Source organism: Spodoptera frugiperda, chromosome 17 (genome assembly GCF_023101765.2).
Source record: "Spodoptera frugiperda isolate SF20-4 chromosome 17, AGI-APGP_CSIRO_Sfru_2.0, whole genome shotgun sequence".
Classification (NCBI taxonomy): domain Eukaryota; kingdom Metazoa; phylum Arthropoda; class Insecta; order Lepidoptera; family Noctuidae; genus Spodoptera; species Spodoptera frugiperda.
Window position 1 is genome coordinate 6,477,305 of NC_064228.1, and position 19,525 is coordinate 6,496,829.

Here is a 19,525-nt window from a genome sequence, read left to right on the forward strand (position 1 = left end):
ACTACTGAGAAATTTTCAAAAAACCGAAAAAAGCCCAGTAACACTTTGCCCGACCCGGGAATCGAACCCGAGACCTCTTGACCAACGTGGCAGTCTTAGAACATAATTGTATCTTATATCGGATATCAAAAGTATTGTTTAGATATCTTGTTTTAAAGTTACTCAAATATAAAAAATCTTACCTTGAGGAAATCCAACAGCTTCTAAACCATGTGGGGTCAGCCCGAAAGGCCCTAAGCCTCCTAAAGGGCCTGGGCCCATGCCCATGTGATGCGCACTCGAGTGGTGGGCATAGGGGTTCTGTGCCAAAGGGGATGGCTGCTTCAAGTAGTGGAAGTAGTGGTGAAGAGGCGTCGCTGAATGGGCCTGGGGAGCCGTCGGCCCACCGGCCGTCGGTCCTGTCGCCGACGCCGAATTCGTCAGCAACGCCATTTTAACTTTTTTCTTTTTTTATAGCCAAAAGTATTTAGTCACCGCATCAACCTCTTTCGTGTGTGTATTGACATTTTTGCGGTTTTCTTGACGCGTTCCGCTAGTCTCTGGTTAGTGACATTTTTGTTGTTTTTTTTTTGTATTCTTATCTGAAACAAACGAATTAAATTGTTAGTATAGGTTTTGATGTCGACCGTTCTTACTTCAATAGGTACCTGTACACATTATATTTCGTTTTATTCATGCCTTCGATTTTTTGCGCAACATAAATTTAATAAAAGATAAATTGGAATATGATGAGAGTCAATACATCTCCAATTTGTTCGCGCAACTGAACTTTAAACGTAGCAATTATTTACGGCTCATACGTTCATAAATAAACAGTTTACGCACGTCTTTTCGAGTTATAACTAACACCGATAGATTTTTTTGTTGCAAACTACTTATTTTACAATTACACATGACAATGGTAGATTTTCTGCACTATTGCAACACTAAAAACGTTAAAGTCAAACGTGGAACGCCTTCCAAATTTGATTTTTGAATGAGCCTCGAGCGTTCCATTCGTCACGATTCGGGCGTTCTGAATTCAAATGTATACGCTTTTTTTTAAAGTTCATTGAAAAGGTTTGAACGGAACTGATTCGTTTCTTTGGTTTGCGAATAAAAAAATGGTTTTATTTGGAGATCGAAAATAGGAAAAGGTTGAATATAAATTTAATTTTTAGGTAGGTGAAGAGTAGTAGCATTTGGACACCCACGTCTTCGTTTTGTGAATAAAATTGACGGAAATAGAACATACTTTTAAGGACTTATTTTTATATGAGTAGGTTTTTATTAATGTATGTATCGATGCTTTTATCAAAAACAAAGAAATCACTGAAAAGGAACTAGAAATAGAAATATAGCGGAATAAATAATATCAAACAAGAGTATTGAGAAAAAAAATCATACACGTATTGACCGACGTATACTTACCTTTGCAAAGAGCAAAAATTCTTTTTTTTTTCTCAAATGTTGGCAAAGGTGTAGTTGTAGGTACATGTTTACTGACATTTTGTCACGTTTATTTTTTTTTTGTGGCTGTTACCTGAGTCGCCTTTGCCAAATTGAGGGGCCTATCACGTGTAGCTATTGTGTTTAGAAAAAAAATCACAAGGCGTATCAATGTGATGACATTTGAGAGGAAAAAGTGTATGATATGTCTATGGTGTATTCTGTATTGTATTGTAAGAATGTTGAAAGAAAAAATATTTTTATTAATTTTATGAGTGATATTGCAATCTGTATGATATTATAAGTCTTTTTATGAGAAAATTATGTGTAAAATGTGAATAAAACAAAGCCTAACCCAAAATATTTTCTACGATGCCTTTCTTAGGTCCCTAGATAGCAAATCTTAGATCTATGTATACTCATATTATAAAAAGATCTAAGTTATATTGATCAGAATAATGAAGTGATCATTTTATATCAGTCTATACTGATTTGTTTATATAATTTGATTAAGAATATTTAAGTTAAGTCACGAATTGAATTTAAATTGAGTAAGTAATGTTGTATGCAGAGGAGTAGGTAGCTTGCTCACAAGACATCAAGGCATGTTATCAACAGAGGGCTTAATGAGAGCTTGTTTTACACGGTTTTTGACATTTGGCGCTGTAATTGGCCAGCTCCAATTAACTAACCAATCATAGGGCTAAACGTGGTGACGCTTCGATCGCATTAACGTAAAAAAACTATGATGATGACATTGAACGAAGTGACGACAACTCTTATTTTTACTTGAACCAAAGATTAACGATAGTTGTAGCAATATTATCTTTGACGGTGTGCAAAAAAATATAAGTTTGCATAGTAAAAGTGAAAGAAAAAACTAAACATTGTCACTTTTAACGCTGTGACCGGCAGTGGTTCGCAGAAACCGCTCTGTTCATGCTACATAATCTATCAACAAAAGATTATCCTAAGCCCAATAGATACGTATCTACAAAACATATTCTGACACCACAAATGCAACTCTATATTAACTGGAGTAGAGTAGAAATTTGTCCAATTTCATTTTGGGGTTTCGTAAAGGATTTCCGTTCAAATAACTCGCCATAGTTTTGCCGACCAGACCCTTAAAAGGTGTTCAATTGTATAACTTAATGTAGATTTTGAAAGAGATTTTTCGGGACCCAAAAGTCGGTGGCTCTGAAGAGTTTTCACGTCAACGATTTTTTGACAATTACGGTCTCTTTGCGAGAGTAAATACGCAGTTTTTTTCGACTAACATTCGCAGAAGTTCCTCTCTCTGTCTGTCGGTAACAAAAGCAAACCGCAATGCGAAAAAACTCTGGTTTTACCAAGTACAAAATTGGAATGCGACAGTTTGCGTGAACCACACGTAGCGTTTAAAAAGAAAAAGGTTTACGTAAATAGACCACCTAAACATAAACGTTATTTAGTATACAGTTCAATACTGACAACAAAATTGCAATATTCAAACGTGTTAATATCAGCCATTGCTGCCAAAATGAAATCACAAAAGCATCTTTTAAAATACGGTGTCAATCTCTGTAAATCTATTTGTCAAAGCGCAATAAACGCTATAAATAATAACAGTGCAAACATCGTCCGTATTGTGTGAAGGAAAACAAACATTCGCGCCCTCGTTTTGTTTGCGCAGTTGGCAGCACTGGTTGTCAGTGTGACAAATTGAGAAAGCGCGCGCACATAGGGTCAGAAGTCACAGATAATTTAGAAAAAAAAAGATTCAAACATTCTGCCTATTTTTTGACATGTCGGTCGCTAACATAAGTTGAAAAATTGTATTTTAAAATATTTCTTCATCAATTTTATTATAAACGCGGCTTTCGTCGCTATTGTGTTCTATGCTAATTTCAACACATATATATGTCGGTTGGGTTTCTTGTTTGTAAAATTTCTCATGTGTCTAGTGTTTTTTTAATATACACTGCGTGATTAATGTCTTCATTTTGAAACTTGTGGAATGGTAAAATAATTTACTGTTTGAAGTTTAGCATCATCTATCTTTAAGTCTTAGGAACGGGCAGACCACTCTTTATTTCGGCATGATGTGTCGATAGTTATTAATAATATATTGATAACATTATAGCTTGACATATTCTTCTTTGTAAATCAGCTTGACATGAATAAAATAGACCGAAATTATGTTTTAATTCTATTCTATGTTTTTGCCTGCGGCTTTTCCAGACCTCAATCGATCCCTGATTCAAATTTCATTCCAATAAAGGATTGGACGTTTTGACGTGATGGAGTCATAAACATACACACATACATACAATCTCACAAACTTTGGCATTTACAATATTATAGCAAGATTTGAAGGATCCACAGATCTCTGGAGCTGCGGACTTTCTACTCCTAGCGGGCTTACCGGGTCTTCGGCTCGAAAAGCAGGAGTAAGAACGGGGTGGTTTTTAATCAGTAAGAGTCTGACACTCCCTCTCGCCTCGCCCAAGGCAAGAGATTCATTGGATGACATTTCCCCTCTTAAAAGAAAAAAAGACCCACAGATCTAATATCCCAATAACTATCTTTAAATAGACCGCCTCGTGGCCCCTATACCCAAGGTGCAGAGCCACGCTATATTATGACAAAGACATTAATAGTATGGCGTGATAATTGCCCGTCAGGGGCGCCTATTGTGACAAATTTCGCGCATCGAAACACACTATTAACCATTTCTATGGAATACATGTATTTTTTTTTGCTGGCAACCCTGGGGTTTTGTGTAGACCACAATGCTGTCGGCACTTTTTGTTGGCTGTATGTTGTAGCAGAATGTTACTTTAATCTATATTTTCTAGAATTTTGTATGAAATGTGATGTGTGTGTTTATTGGGATGGGGGCAAATTGTTATTTCGTTTGAGTATGATGACATACTCGAAAGGTAATGATACCTTTTGATGCTTGATTTGAATTCGGTTTTATTTTTTGATTAAGTTATTATTCTAATTCATATACAAATTACCTACTTGTAAATTTTTAATACCACTTTTTCTGAGGGAGAAATATCATCTAATGATTTCTCCTGCCTAGGGTGAGGCGAAAGAATGAGACAGTCAGTAAGATTGACTAAAAACCACCCTATTCCTACTCCTGATTTTTGAGCCGGAACCCCAGTAAACTGCGAGGTCGTCTGCAATTCCGGACTTTTTTATAATCGTCCCTTTAAGAATCAATATTTGATTAATTCTATCTTAGTACCAAAATATTGTATATTTACAAGGTACACAATCTGCTGTTGTATCTTTACATATTTGTGCTAAGTTAAAAGAAACTATGACTGATATTCTTGCCACAAATAAAAAAAATATTACTTGAAATAACTACATGTACCAACTCGCGCACAATACAAACACGGAAGAAATTTAATAATACTTTCCATACATAAAATTTAAATACCACGTCAAACTGTAATCTACACACATAACCTTGAAACGAAAAAATAATCAACAAACTGACAAAACTAACGAATTAATTTCGAAAACGTAATCAACAATCGAAGCCGTTTCCTTTTCAAAAATCCACAAAAAAAACATTAATATGACAGCCATATTAACGGAAATGCCACGGTAGCTTCAAATATTTATTCCTTGTTCCCAAAACATGAAAAAAAAAGTTAGTTGGACATGCGCATTATGAACGACGGCGTACCGTCTTCTATTGTCAAAACTGACAGTTGCTAAACATTCCATATTTGAATGTGAGTTCGGAATTGGAACGTCTTTATTGAGTTTCATATTGTTATGCATACTTCTTTGATGAAATGTAACACAAATGTTACATTTAAAGATGTTTTATTTAATAACATTTAGATGTTATAAATAGGTATTGATTAGAAGAATATAATAACTGTTTCTTATAACGAATTTCTGTGTTCGTATAGACTAAAAGAAATCATCTGTGAATGCATTCCCTAAGAAACTACCTAAACCTTGAATTTTGCCTAAATCAGCAGATCAGTCAACTTCTTTTTTTAAGGGGGAAAAAGTTATCCAATGACTTCTACCGCCTTGGGTGAGGCGAGAGGGAGTGTCTCTTACTGACTAAAAACCACCCCGTTCCTACTCCTGCTTTTCGAGCCGGAGCCCCGGTAAACACGCTAGGTAGTCCACAGCTCAGGATCAGGCATCAGCCCTACTGGGCCCCATCTGAGATCAGTCAACTTGGTTATTTAGTAACCAAAACAATATCAATCATTTGAATCGACACTAAACTGAAAACAAATGACTTGTTTTGCCAAAATTCTTGATAGATAGTAATATAATCTAAAACAAAACGAATATAATATCTAATACGCATATCAACAGTAAAAGATTCTCAAAGATAAAACTTATTATTCTAATTTACGCTATAATTTAACTCCAAAGATTTTTAGAAAAGATAATCGTCATATCGATTCCTATCTCGATTATCGATTAATCGATTAAATATCATAGTGCTACTCGAGATACGTAGATTTTATCGATTTAGAATTTATCTTGATTTCGATAAAGTAACGCGATTTTGCGGTTGGATCAGGAAATTTTTAATTTATTATTGATGTTTTTAATTTTTAATCTGATGAATGACAGCTCACTGTTTGAGTGTCAAAGTCAATTATTACGAAAGCCGACGATATTTATTTTTATCTATCTAATTTATCATAGTTGTTGACTAGTCTTTTCTATCATGTGATACCTAGAAAAGTTTTATATTTTCAGTAGAAATAATATTCCATGTGTTCTCTCTCTATAAATAAGTTAGTATTTTTGCTTTATGTCATTTAATAAGCGGATCAGCCACTTGATACAGAGAGCAACACTAAAACCGAAAACAAACAAACCTTCTCCCAAGTCTGAAAACTAATATGCTGAAAACCAAAATCGGTTCAGCCAAACGCCAGATAATCGCACACAAACATACATACAGGTCAAACTGAGAACCTCCTTTTTTGTCTTCGATTATAAAGGTTCAAGTTTATCAGAGAGCGCTGTTGCCCTGTTTCTATGAAAAGACTTGAAATTAAACATTTTTATACAATTAGGAACTTACTATTCGCTTAGTAACTTCATACCTATTAATAAAATGATAATTTTGTCAAAATGTACATCATTATCTTCAAATTATTTATCAATACGTGTTGTAATGAGTAAGAAATTGTCAAGATAGTAGAAGGAAAACCCAGTGGCATGTTTAGGTAGTGTCATTGTTTTCATTCGTTCTAACTTCCTTTCGTAGCAAATAATTAATTGTGTTGTACCTAATCATTAAAATATATATGATCTAAAAACTAAATGATATAGATTTTTGATAAAAGAAAATGTATTTTTTTCCTGTAATGTCAACATGTTCAGAGCAGTGGGCTAGTGTTTAGCACTTAGATTGGACTAGACTAGATAAATATTTAGTATTTATCTTTTTATGAAATGTCAAAACAATACAGTAATACCAACTTGACAAAAAAATTATACACAAAACATAATATTTCTTATTTAATATTAACTGTAATGAAAATTGTCATGATTGAAATATTTTTAATCAACATTACATGGGTATACAGTTAGTAGCCTGTTAGTTTTACATATGATATAATCTGTGGATATAATAATAAATGATTAAGAAGTAACTGCCGAAACACTTCTACTGTGATTAATCCCTAAATAAGGAAAAACTACAACAATGTCTTGATATGACTTCTCACTCTCCGAGGATTCATAACTTACTTATAACATCACCTCAAATCACCTGGCGTGAGAATCTGCTGCAGGACTATTTTATTTATGTATTTAATTAGTAAAACATGCATCATTTTTCAGCCAATGCGCCTATGAGCTTCCTTTACAATCTCCACTCTTGGCTGAAGGTTGAAAAGATACTCTCTCTTACCTCGCCCAAGGCAAAAAAAAACACTGGAATATTCCCTCTTAAAAAAAGCTCTTAAGATACCCATGAGATGAGTATGGCTGGATGAAAACATATCTATCACCACAGTCATTCTTTTTATTACTCGCCAATAACTCTTTAAATAATAATTTATCAGAGACCTTTAAACTTATCAGTAGGTATTTGAGATAGGGACTCAATTATAATATTATCTTTTATCGTCAAAGTACATTTTTATAAAGAACTGCTATGTCTTTGGAGTGGGGGTCAGTTCTGAATTGATTCACTGGACTTCGGTAGCTCTAACCAAATATCTGATGATGATTAGATGGTGTCAAGTTAAAGGTAAACAGTAGACGTAATTAAAGTTTTAATTGTTGATAATGACTTAAAACAAAGATAGATAAAAGGTGCTTTTCCACAAGAGATGTGCTTTGTTACGTTGCTGTGGATACGTTTGGTTTTCACCAATCATATTCATTGGTACACATAGCTTAACACTGGTGGAAACAGACTCAACTAAGCTATGTCTGAACCGGAGCTGCGAATTACCTACTGGGTTACCGGGGCTCCGGACCGAAAGGCAGGAGTAGGAACGGGGTGGTTTTTAGTCAGTAAGAATCTGACACTCCCTCTCGCCTCGCCCAAGGCAGGGAAGTCATTGGATGATTTGCGAACCTCATAACAAACCCTTCCGAACAAATCTAGCTCTAAATAGTCCACAAGAAAAAGTCAAAACAAATTGCATCATAAATAAATAACCTCAACGATATTCATAAAGAACCTCTTTCCTCGCGATTCCCTGGGGTTGCCAGCGCAGAAAACAATTACGCGCACAGTGGGTCGAATGTAATATGCGCCAGACAAAAACTAAAAGCAAATCAGTTCGGCCATTGGGGACGAAACTTGATACACTCATTACGCGCCCGATTATTGATCTAGTTGTGGTTTTAGGGGGTAAAAAAAGAGGGTGAGAGGAAAATAATGTTTGAAAAGGATGTTTTTAAGCACGCTCTTTATTTTATGTGTGATGTTCTATTATTAGAATCTTGAAAGGTAGTTGAATGGGTCTAAATTTTGACTGTTTTTGAAATGGTATGAGTTGCTGTTGGTTGTTGTAAATGTGTGACAGCATAGGTAGACAGTTATACCTATATACTTTTTATAATAATCATAGTTTTAGGTATATGGGTTACTCAATGATAAGATGCATAGTGCTACGAAGGTAATAAGAATGGTTTAAGTCAAGCGAGCCCCTTAAAATTCTTTAATAGCTGATGAAATAACTGTCTATGTTTATCAAATTGTTTTAATAGGCTTTTAACACACGACTAGGCTATTGATATATGGCTTTTTAAGGGGGAAAAATCATCCAATGATTTCTCCGGCATTGGATGAGGCGAGAGGGAATGTCAGACTCTTACTGACTGAAAACCACCCCGTTCCTACTCCTGCTTTTCGAGCCGGAGCCCCGGTAACCCACTAGGTAATCCGCAGCTCCAGGCTGTAGATATTTACTGGTGAAATAAGGAAATAATGGAAAGAAGTTTAGAATAATCATAAGCCCCTATTGTAAAGATGTACGGAATACATTCACAGTACATAGTAATTGTATAATTAGATACTGAAGATAGTAACGTCAGTATATAAAGGAAGTTTCTAAGAATCCATTGACTCTTTATCAGTACCTATGTTTTACAAGAAGCTTATAGATAAGAAGTTTGTTTGCCAAGGTCGAATACATATTAATCATAGTAAATATAACATTTTAATTCGATATTTCCAAAATAATAACTAATATTTATTCAATATTTTATTTACTAAATGTAAGTAAGTACTCAATGTTAGCCAATTATATACATACTTAGGTAAATAAGTAAATAATTATTTGTGTATAACTGAAAATATAAGTAATGAAGCTCATTGGAGATTTGTAATAGTCAATAAATAATTTTAATATTTGACATCAAATAGTATTAGCATAGTGAGTGACAGTGCGAAGATTTCAATATTAAGTATTTATCAATATCAATATAAAACTAGAAATCTTAACAAATCAGACACGGAACAGACAACACTAATGAAATACATACAAATAAATTAAGTGTGGGAGAGCCATGCTTCGGCACGAATGGGCCGGCTCAACCGGAGTGATACCACGGCCTCACCGAAAATCGACGTGAAACAACGTTTGCGTTGTGTGAGTGAGGTTACCGGAGGCCCAATTCCTCCCTTTCCAATCTTCCCAATCCCTGATTCTCCAACAACCCTTAAATTCCTTACCCCCAAAAGGCAACGCTCTTGTAACGCCTCTGGTGTTTCAAGTGTCCATGGGCGGCGGCGATTGCTTACCATCAGGTGATACGTCCGCAAGTTTACCGGCTTGCTCAATAAAAAAAAATGTAACAAAATTGCGATCATATGCTATTATAATCTGTGCCATTTCCCGCCAAACCCCGCCATTTTGTTTAACGTTTAACACAAAGCCAACAATTCAATTTTAGCTAACATGTGCATTTAATAACATATCAGAAGGCCGATATTGAAATCTTTCATCGAGAAATGCTACTGCGGTTGTCTCAGTAATTGCCCGGAGCCCCAGGGGGGCGGAGTCCCCAGGGTGCCGGTAATGGCGCGTGTTAGCAAATAGTGGCCCACTGTGCGCCAAAGAGCGGTGTAATATTTTTTGCGTTTACAACACAGGCGGGGCATACTAATTTGTTACAGTGTTGATGGTTTGATGTCTTGTTTTTAAATTGATTAATGAATTTGAGGACCGCCGTTGGAAAGCTTTTTTGAGAAGTTGGGAATAGATTGGAGTTATCCAATGAGTTGGAAGCAAAAGTTTTTTTTTTTTTGTAGATTTTGATGCAATGTAGGATAGAGGATCTCTTTACTATTTTGATACATTGGCATCAAACCTAGGACACGCAAGTGATACTAAAAGTTCGTAGGTACGTAAGTACATAGGACATAAGGTCGAAAGAATGATAAATGCGCTTATAAGAGATTTGTAATCACATGCGTACTGTCATTTGAAGAGGTCCGCTCAAACTGTTGTGGTTCTTTCCTCTAAATACCACTACAGAATCAACTTGTACGGTTCTCTCACATTATTCTTTATGTGATTTGTCTGTACTTTAAAAGACACTATGACCTCCGATTTTGTTTTGGCATTTCTTCTCAGAGTAGGCCTCATCTAGTTATCTCATAAGCAACTTGCAAAACAAATATCATTTATTTATCATTAATAGATTTTTTCTGTGTCTAGTCTTCTAAGTACAATTCACATACCACCATGTCGCAATCCCATCTAATAACCACAAAAATATTACCTAAAATAAAACCAATCCACACTTAATTTCAGCTTTCATTAAACTAGATTGCAATCTCGATACAATATGGTTTCCCATAGAGTATGGTATCATGGTATCAATTCGTCTCATATTTGGTCTATTGTAGTTTTGGCGGGAGGCGGTCGGCTGGAACAATGGACACGTGCCGGCCATTGTTGAGCTACCAGTGTTGCCAATTGATTATATTAATTTCGTTGAGTGCACTTCATTTTGGTTCACAGCCTTGTTTGAGTTTAGCAGAAATGGTTAAGTATTCAGAGTCATTTAATGGTTACTTAACCCAGTCCTTGGCGATTGTTTTCGATACAAAATCGCTACTAAGGAATTGTTTAAGTAATCATTAAATGTCTATGAGTGCGGTAGTTAGTGTATTTAAAATTGGGACTTTGCATATGGTAGGTATTTTTAAGATTATTATTTGTTAAATAGAATAGTCGTCACGCTTTTTAACTCATAGATGTGCATATATTAATATAAAAATAATAATATATGAGTTTTTAAGTAGGTAAGTCAAGAAAAATACTAAAGTATTATGCATATTTGATTAATTAACAAACCTCCTTGCACAATAGCAAGTACTGCCAACATAAGAAAACAACAAAATCTAAATTCAAAATTAACACTTCGGTTATGAAAACAAATGACATTAACGACAGTGTTGCCAGCTTAACTACAAGCATCTGCCAAACAGTCAGTTAATTTTAGAGATTAAACGTCATCATTAGATTTAAAATTAACTGTGTAATATATCAAATGTTGTGCCAGCGAGTAAGTTATTGAATTAATTATGATTATTAATCATGGACTGGCGTAATGTCTCGTGACTATGGAGCGAGTAAAATTGATTTATTGTACATGCAAATGATTCTTTTTGACATCGGTAACTTTTTATTAAGTCTTGTGCATCTTACGGGACTTGATCAGTTTAAACTAATGATGTTTCAATGGTATTAATAATGACCAATCAGTTTAACATAAGCAGCAAAAATCACGGTTTACTCACGTAAATTAATGGAGAAAAGCTTTACTAGTTCCGAGTTATTTCGAGTCACAGAGAGACTTCATCATGAGCAGCGTGCGCAGACGTGGCGACGTCACGCAGATTTAAGTTTGAGTTTAAGTTAATTTAGTATATCTCACGATAGTTATTATAAAAGTAATTTTTGATAACAGGAAATTTATACAACTGGGAAAATGTTAAAGTTAAAGAAAAATGGGTACTAAGCTTGCTTGCTACTCTGTTGAGGTTTAAAAAGAGCGATGTTCTTACATAGTTCAATAATATCATGGTACAAATAGAGATTTTTGCATTCAATAAGCTATCCATTTTCATTTCATTTCCATGTATTTCAATCTGCATAGTCTGCAATTACTTAACAAATTAGATATCAACACTTCATCATCATTATCATCAACACGTATCCATTCATAGGTATATCATAGATGGCTCTCTAGCAAACATAACTCAGCTTTTAAACTAGCGAAAAAGAAAAAATGGTGAAGTAGTGTCAGCCTTTTTGAGGATATCGTCACTCGTATTCTATCGAACTATACACCACATACTTATTCTCTTTTCAAATATTATTTATTTAAAAGAATACCTATAAGTAAGTACATAAACAAAGGATTTGTACTCAGTAGTACTGAGTGGCTATCGCTGGGTGCCTATCGCTGATTCATTTTAAATATATTGTCGGAGTTCGCAGTATTCTGCACAGTCACTGTAGCTAATATACAGGTAATAATATATAGCTATAATGTAAATAAAATATTTGATAGGTAGGTATAGGTATATCTTTACATAAATATTAGATTGCTTTATGAGGTACTGTCTGAATTACAAAGCAGAGTTTAAGAGTGGATAGATGTGTACAGAAAACACAAGTATGAAGGCATTAAAATAATATATCATACATTTTTTTCAAGGGGTGATAATCATCCAATGACTTTTGTCGCCTTGGTCGAGGCGAGAGGGAGTGTCAAACTCTTACTGACTAAAAACCACCCCGTTCCTACACCTGCTTTTCGAGCTGGAGCCCCGGTAAACCCGCTAAATAGTCCGCAGCTCCGGATAATATGTCATCCATATCCTTTCTAAATTTACCATTGTAAAGATATAAGTAGCATACCCAGTTACTTCTACTTGAAGAATAGAAAAAGATATTTCATTGAAAACTCAAATTTCAATACAAAAGCAACAAGAGCCGCTAACTAAGCACGAAAATAAAACTGTTTACCACTCGAACCAGTCAATAAACTCATACAAACAAGCAATAAAACAACCTATCATATTTCACAGCAAAACCTATTTCTCCACAAAAAAAAAACTTAACGAAAAAATTCATCCGACGTTGGTAACACCGACACAATTACATATAACCCCACCATGTGTAGTTCACCCAAGTTATTACAAACTACCGAACTAAATATAGCTACGGAATTTGGTCGGGTAAACAAACTTGGCCCGGTAAATCGATAGTCGCGAGCGAGGGAGACGAAGCAACTATTTGTACGAAAAAGATAGGCATACTGGGGTGTTCGTAAGGCGTGGTTACGACTCCGAAAGTACGGCCGCGAGTGAGCGAGACGGATATAAGTTTATCGCTCCGCCGTCGGACTAAAGAAAAAGGTTTTATTTGAAACCTAGATTGTAAATAAAACATATGACTTATGAAACTGTTTAGCTCCTTGCTTGTTATTGGAAAATGCTTTGTGACTTATTATAGAGATTTTTATTGGTGTGTTTACATTTTGTTGAAAGAGAAACTTTTCTTGGAATTGTGTGCGGAGAATAGGTATTGCGTGTAGAGTTCATAATGAAAGGAACGGTTGTTTTGATAGGAAACGGACATCTTGTGGAGAAAATCTACCTATTTAAGTCTTATAGTTATTACTTTTATCTTACAAATACATTTTTCTTTACAGTAAAAGTGAATATTTATCAACACTGCTTCGTCAGGGAAAGGAAATACCAACCACCAAACACACCCTTTGTCACAAAAACATCGCAACAAAACTTTTTACACAATCAATCTTAACAATTTTTAGATTGGCAACCCGATTCATGCGTACCAACACGCACATTCTAATTAATGCATCCTCTACGTGACTTTTGAAAATAGAACATCAACAAAGGTTAATTTATAGTGTACGTTTCGTTATGAATGCTTGTACGTGATTGTAACAAACAGTCGCGTTTTATTGTACTAAAGTGGCGATATAAAAAAACTCTTAAAATGGCGCGTCGTGTGCGGGAGGCATTATGTCGAAATGAATGATTTATTTAAAATGTTAATTGTTTAATTGAAATCGGTAGTTTGGGTGAAATTATTGGAGATTACTATAATCAAAATTGCTGTACAGTTCAGTTAAATAGATTTTAAATATGAATCCAGTTATTATGAGAAAGGATTCCACATTTCCAGAACTGAATTTTTTTTTGTACAGTCTGCATTTGATTTGAATTGGATTCTTAGCTAGGAACAAAGCTGCGGACTACCTAGCGGGTTACCGGGACTCCGGCTCGAAAAGCAGGAGTAGGAACGAAGTTGTTTTTAGTCAGTAAGAGTCTAACACTTCCTCTCGCCTCGCCCAAGGCGAGAAAAGTCATAGAATGATTTTCCCACTGTAAAAAAAGCTAGGAACGGAAAGTAAAGAGAGAAGGTTTTTTAGCACACTGAACTAATCATAAATACAGAATCAATAGCTTATGAAATAAAGAAATAAATCAAAGAATCGTAATTAAGTATAAACCGTGCGAGCTATAACCACACAAAACCAAAACTAGAATTTATCTATATCTCGTCAAACCACTGTAATTATTAACAACAAAATAAATAACAATGTGAATTGTACTATTTTTTTACAAAAGGGGCGTTCTAGTCCCCCTTTATATCAAACCATTGTCAAATTGGTTATGTGCCATATAGGCAGTATGTGTTCGAACATCTGCCTGCGTAAAAAAAAACTTGATTGTTTATGGTCGTCAAAATGGCGATGGCGATGGCGGGAGTATTGTTTCGGTTATAAAACCCCTTTTTAAAAAAGGAACCGTTGTTGTTTTTTGAATGACATCGCGGATCGCCGCGCAGCTTTTTTAGCGGGTAACATATTTAATTCTTATTTGAATGCGTTAAGTTTTTGTAAAATAAAATGTAAATATTTCTAGAATAGATACTACAATCATCATCAATTCTTCATCAGCCGACAATACATTCGTGACCGTTTACCATCATATGTACAGTAAGCCTTGTTGCTATTATCACATCAACAGCCTATAAGTGGTTACTGCTGACTAAAGGCCTTTTTTTATACAGAGAAGGTTTCAATGCGGGTTGGCGATTTCAAACTTATATTTCGAAATTATAAGCCCAGCTGCCCAGGTTTTCTCACGATGTATTCCTTCACCGTTTGTCAGTGGTGTCTAAAAATATCTTAGAAAGTACATGTAATGTTAACTTTTGCTTGAGGATAATGACACCGTTAACTTCTTATGATTTTTATTGAAGAATCGGACAATTCCTTTTAAAAATTCTATAACAACATTTCTTTACTACATTTAATTTTATCTCATCTACCACAATACTACCTAGGTAAAAACCATAGAAAACAAAAACAAAACAAAACAAATCTTACGAAGAAAAAACACAACATATCGTTAGCACTACGTAATTCAGTAGCAACAATGAGAATCGCTGACTCAGCCCGGTACCCAATTAGGCGGGCGTGAATGTTAGCTCAGAAACAACCCACACAATGGCTGCTTGCATCTTTATTTAGTTTTTTTTTAATGTTATGTTAAGCTAAACCATTCATGGTTCGAATATGGTGCCCGTAAGGTCAGACGGCGCCTGCGTCGATTTTTCTATGGTTTAATTTGTCTGGAGTTGTAACGGAGTGATGTAGTTTGGAGATTCGATAGTTGAGTCTTTGGGAGATTGGTGTTTTGTATTAAGTTGTGTCTTGGAACATTTCTTGTTCTATTTTTACGCAGTCTTTGCTTAATAAATATTGAAAACTACGTTAAAAAATGCTGGCTTCAAAAACCATAAATTAAAACATGTGTCAAAGAGCGTAATATACTTTTTAAATTAGTTCTTCTAAGTCCGAAAAGTATTATGCTGAAAACCGCATCAAAATTGGAAAAAAATACACACATATACCGGTCAAGCTGAGAACCTCCTTTTTTTAAAAGTCAGTTTATAAAAGAAGTCTCCTGTCTGCGTCTGTATCTCTGTAGGTAAGGTTTTAATCATATTAAATTTAAAAACTACCTCTGTCTGGATTTAAGATTTCATTGAAAAATAGCGTGATTTTTAAAAAGGTTTAGGTGTTTCAAAATCGTTGGCGGAATACTAAATACCTAACATAAATGATTAGATTCCAACAATAAAATGTTATTTGATACCTACTTGCATCCTTAGTACACAGGCCAAATTGAATAGATACCCATGACGAACAGTTTTGTATTCATTAGGAGTAAAACAATGCTACACTACAAGCTACGAGCTACGTGCTACGGCGTAGCGATGCTACGATATTTCTTTATAGTTTTCGTAGCTTATTTAACTAGATTTTTTTTTAATAGTGGTTATTTTTTCTCACCTCTAGTCTTCTCGCGGATGTTGCACCTAGCTTCACTGACGCATAGACTGACGGACTAGTATTTATTTATTGACATTCCGAATGTACCTATTTATGGTTTAATTGGAAGTAATGATTTGATTTTGACTCTGACTTTGAGTGGATTATTAAGGGTCTACATATTTGACAGAAATCTAGATAAGCAGCAGAGCTATTTTTTATTGCGATTTCCAACCCGCCTACCAAGTATAGACATTATAGCAACCTCTTTTATGTAGAGGAGGCTTATAGTAAACCAGTGTACTGTCATATACACTGCCACCAAATATACACTACTAACCAAAATAACTGCCGGAAAAACCTCATGAATGAAAATACACAGATACCAAATCACAAAATCAATATTTCAGCACATAGTTTTCTAATGACACAAAGATAAATTAACTTTATCGCATATCTTACGATAGATTAGTTACCTAATAGGTAGTAATTTAAGATAATCTGTGGTAGTACAAAGGTGAGTCGTTATTCAATCAGATTTCAAGATGGCGCCCAGTGCCCGGTGACTTGACTCCGAAAATGAGTTACTGTTCAACTTTTATTCATTTATTCATTAGCACGCTAAAGTATTATAAAATGGAGTAGATTGTTTGTTAGTAATAAATAACTTTGGATGGATATTTTAAGATTTCAAAGTTAGTTTTAGTTATAAAATATGTTTTATTAATTGATTCGGGAGATGGTCTTATAGAAGCGTTGTGTTGGTGATCTTGCTCATTTATTTTCTGTGTAAGAAGATTTTTTTTTGCTTGGCAATGGTTTACTCATATCTGAACAACCGCAAAAACTGTTATTTAAATGGAAATGGTTTATTAATATCTGTATAACCGCTAAAACTGTTCTTTAAATGCAGAATAAGAAGCGTTATGTCGTTTGTCTTGAAACATACAACGCGAAGTTTAAAACGACCCATTAATCGATTAGTACATACATAATGAGATTGTGGAAAGTACATAGATCAAGTGAACGAAGAAAGAGGTATGCTAGGATCACAGCCAACTGAGGAGGATAACAGAAGCGAAACTTATAATTTTCTTGAAAATAAAAAAATAGTTATAAATGTTGTTTCATATTACGTATACGTACGAATTATATTAACTTTGGTGAGACATACTAAATTAGAGGCAGAGACATACTCAATTAATAATTAGAGACATAATAAATTAGACGAATTTGAATTCATGAGCATTCCGTGATACACAACGCGACGGTCGCGGCGTTGAGTTTGAGCCTCTAGCTTGAAACTAGTCAAGTTCCTGTAGTGTATGAGCCTCTAGTTTGGCTGGTAACTAGTCGAGTTCCTCGTCAAACAGTTACGAGATTAAGTCGAAAAAATTCATAATCATTAATCAATATTCATTCGTTACGTACGTGAGTTAAGTCAAAAACCCAAAAAAAAAACAATTAAATAGATATTAAACAAAAAACTTCAACGGTAGCACTTGCCAGTAGATTAAAGGATTAGTCATGAGATAATAGATAATTTAAGAATGAGTGCAAATTATTTAGAGATTATTTTTAGGTAAAGGGAAATTACATGCATCTTGTGTAATGGAATCTTGCAACTAAATTTTGAAGCATATAACCTCAAGCGATTTTTTTTTCTCGCCTTGGGTGAGGCGAGAGGGAGTGTCAGACTCTTACTGACTAAAAGCCACCCCGTTTCTACTCCTGCTTTTCGAGCCGGAGCCCCAGTAACCCGCTAGACAGTCAGCTCCGGGACCCTCAAGCGATTGAGTTGAAATTTTGTATACACGTTAACTTTGCATGACCATAAATGAAGATTTTAACTTAGATTTCAATTAATTGTCTACAGGGGAATAACAGTTATTGATTATTTATTTTTATATTGAACACGTTATTATCTATAGGAAATATACTACAATACATTGCAACGTTGGTGTACATTAATACAGCAAGCTTCTCAATCACGATAACTTATCACATAGATAATGTCCAATTTATCTTGTTTTTTTAAACAATTTCAAGTTATTACGTGACCTCTTTACACGTAGATAGAGGGTTAGCAGAAGCAGTGGATTAACACTAACTACTAACAGTTAAGAATTACTGATTAGTTTAATGAGAAGATTACGCTTTTTAGAAAAGGGTGTGAGGATATGCTATCGTTTTTCGTGAAAATTGCATCCAATGCAAGGTTTTCTCTTTTGTTTTGGGTGCGTTTGTAAACACTGTAATCTTTTTGATCTGAGATGCGTTATCAAGGTCGTAGAAGATAGAAGATAACATCGAGAGATGGGCAAAAATGTCGCAATATAATGTAGACTGTTATGCAGCAGTGAGTTAAAAAAATTCGGCCAAAATGCTTTGAGCAAGCGTGGTGATTAATGCTTAAACCTTTTCTGTGTGACAGCAGTGGCCACTTATAGACTGTTGATGATGTGTGGGTTAAATAATTGAATAGCATTCGATCTAGAATTCTCCATTATTGTGACACATATATTATAAGGCATAAGCCTTAGCAACACTCATTCTGAACTTTTTTTTATGGAATAGGGGGTAAACTAGCAGACTGGCAACCTGATGGTAAGCGCTCAACGCCGCCCATGGAAACCTGCAACATCAGAGGAGACACAGATGCGTTGCCGGCTTTTTAAACAAGAATACGCTCCTTATAAGAACACGAAGCAAGCCTCGTCCAAACTAGGAACATTTGTCGAGCAACATGTGTCCGACATCGGGCGATGTCGGGCGACGTCGGCTGAGGCTTAACACATGCAATAATATCATAAAGATATATTGTTTTATAGATTCAGTCTCAATTTCAATCGACATTTATTTCCGCGTCCGATAACTCAATATAATTTACATGTGACGTTGCTTCAAATATCTTTTGATAAACATTACAATCTAGATATTTTATTTATACCTAGACTTGTTATTGTTATACAGTTTACAAGATTATTTATTTGCATATTTTAATGCCTATCTAGCAACATTATTCATCGTTGTTATAGGCCTTTTTAGGGGTTAGGAATTTAAGGGTTGTTGGGGTAATGGGGATTGAAAGATTAGGAAGGAGGGTAATTAGGAGTTCGGTATATTACTACTTAACTCATATAACGAAACATAACGCAAGCGTTGTTTCACATCGGTTTTCTGTGAGGCCGTGGTATCTCTCCGGTCGAGCCGGCCCATTCGTGCCGAAGCATGGCTCTCCCACACTTGGACTCAT

General features: G+C 35.0%; 1 protein-coding gene across 2 annotated transcripts in view; it reads right to left on the reverse strand.

The window, feature by feature from the left end:
* Positions 1-19,525, reverse strand: part of LOC118276870 (homeobox protein OTX1) — a 64,920-nt gene that overhangs the window by 34,411 nt on the left and 10,984 nt on the right. For both annotated transcript variants that reach the window (XM_035595460.2, XM_035595462.2), the window contains exon 2: positions 183-581. In XM_035595460.2, the coding sequence (XP_035451353.1) occupies positions 183-432 (250 nt within the window). In that variant the 5' untranslated portion in view covers positions 433-581. The remainder of the gene's footprint in view (positions 1-182; positions 582-19,525) is intronic.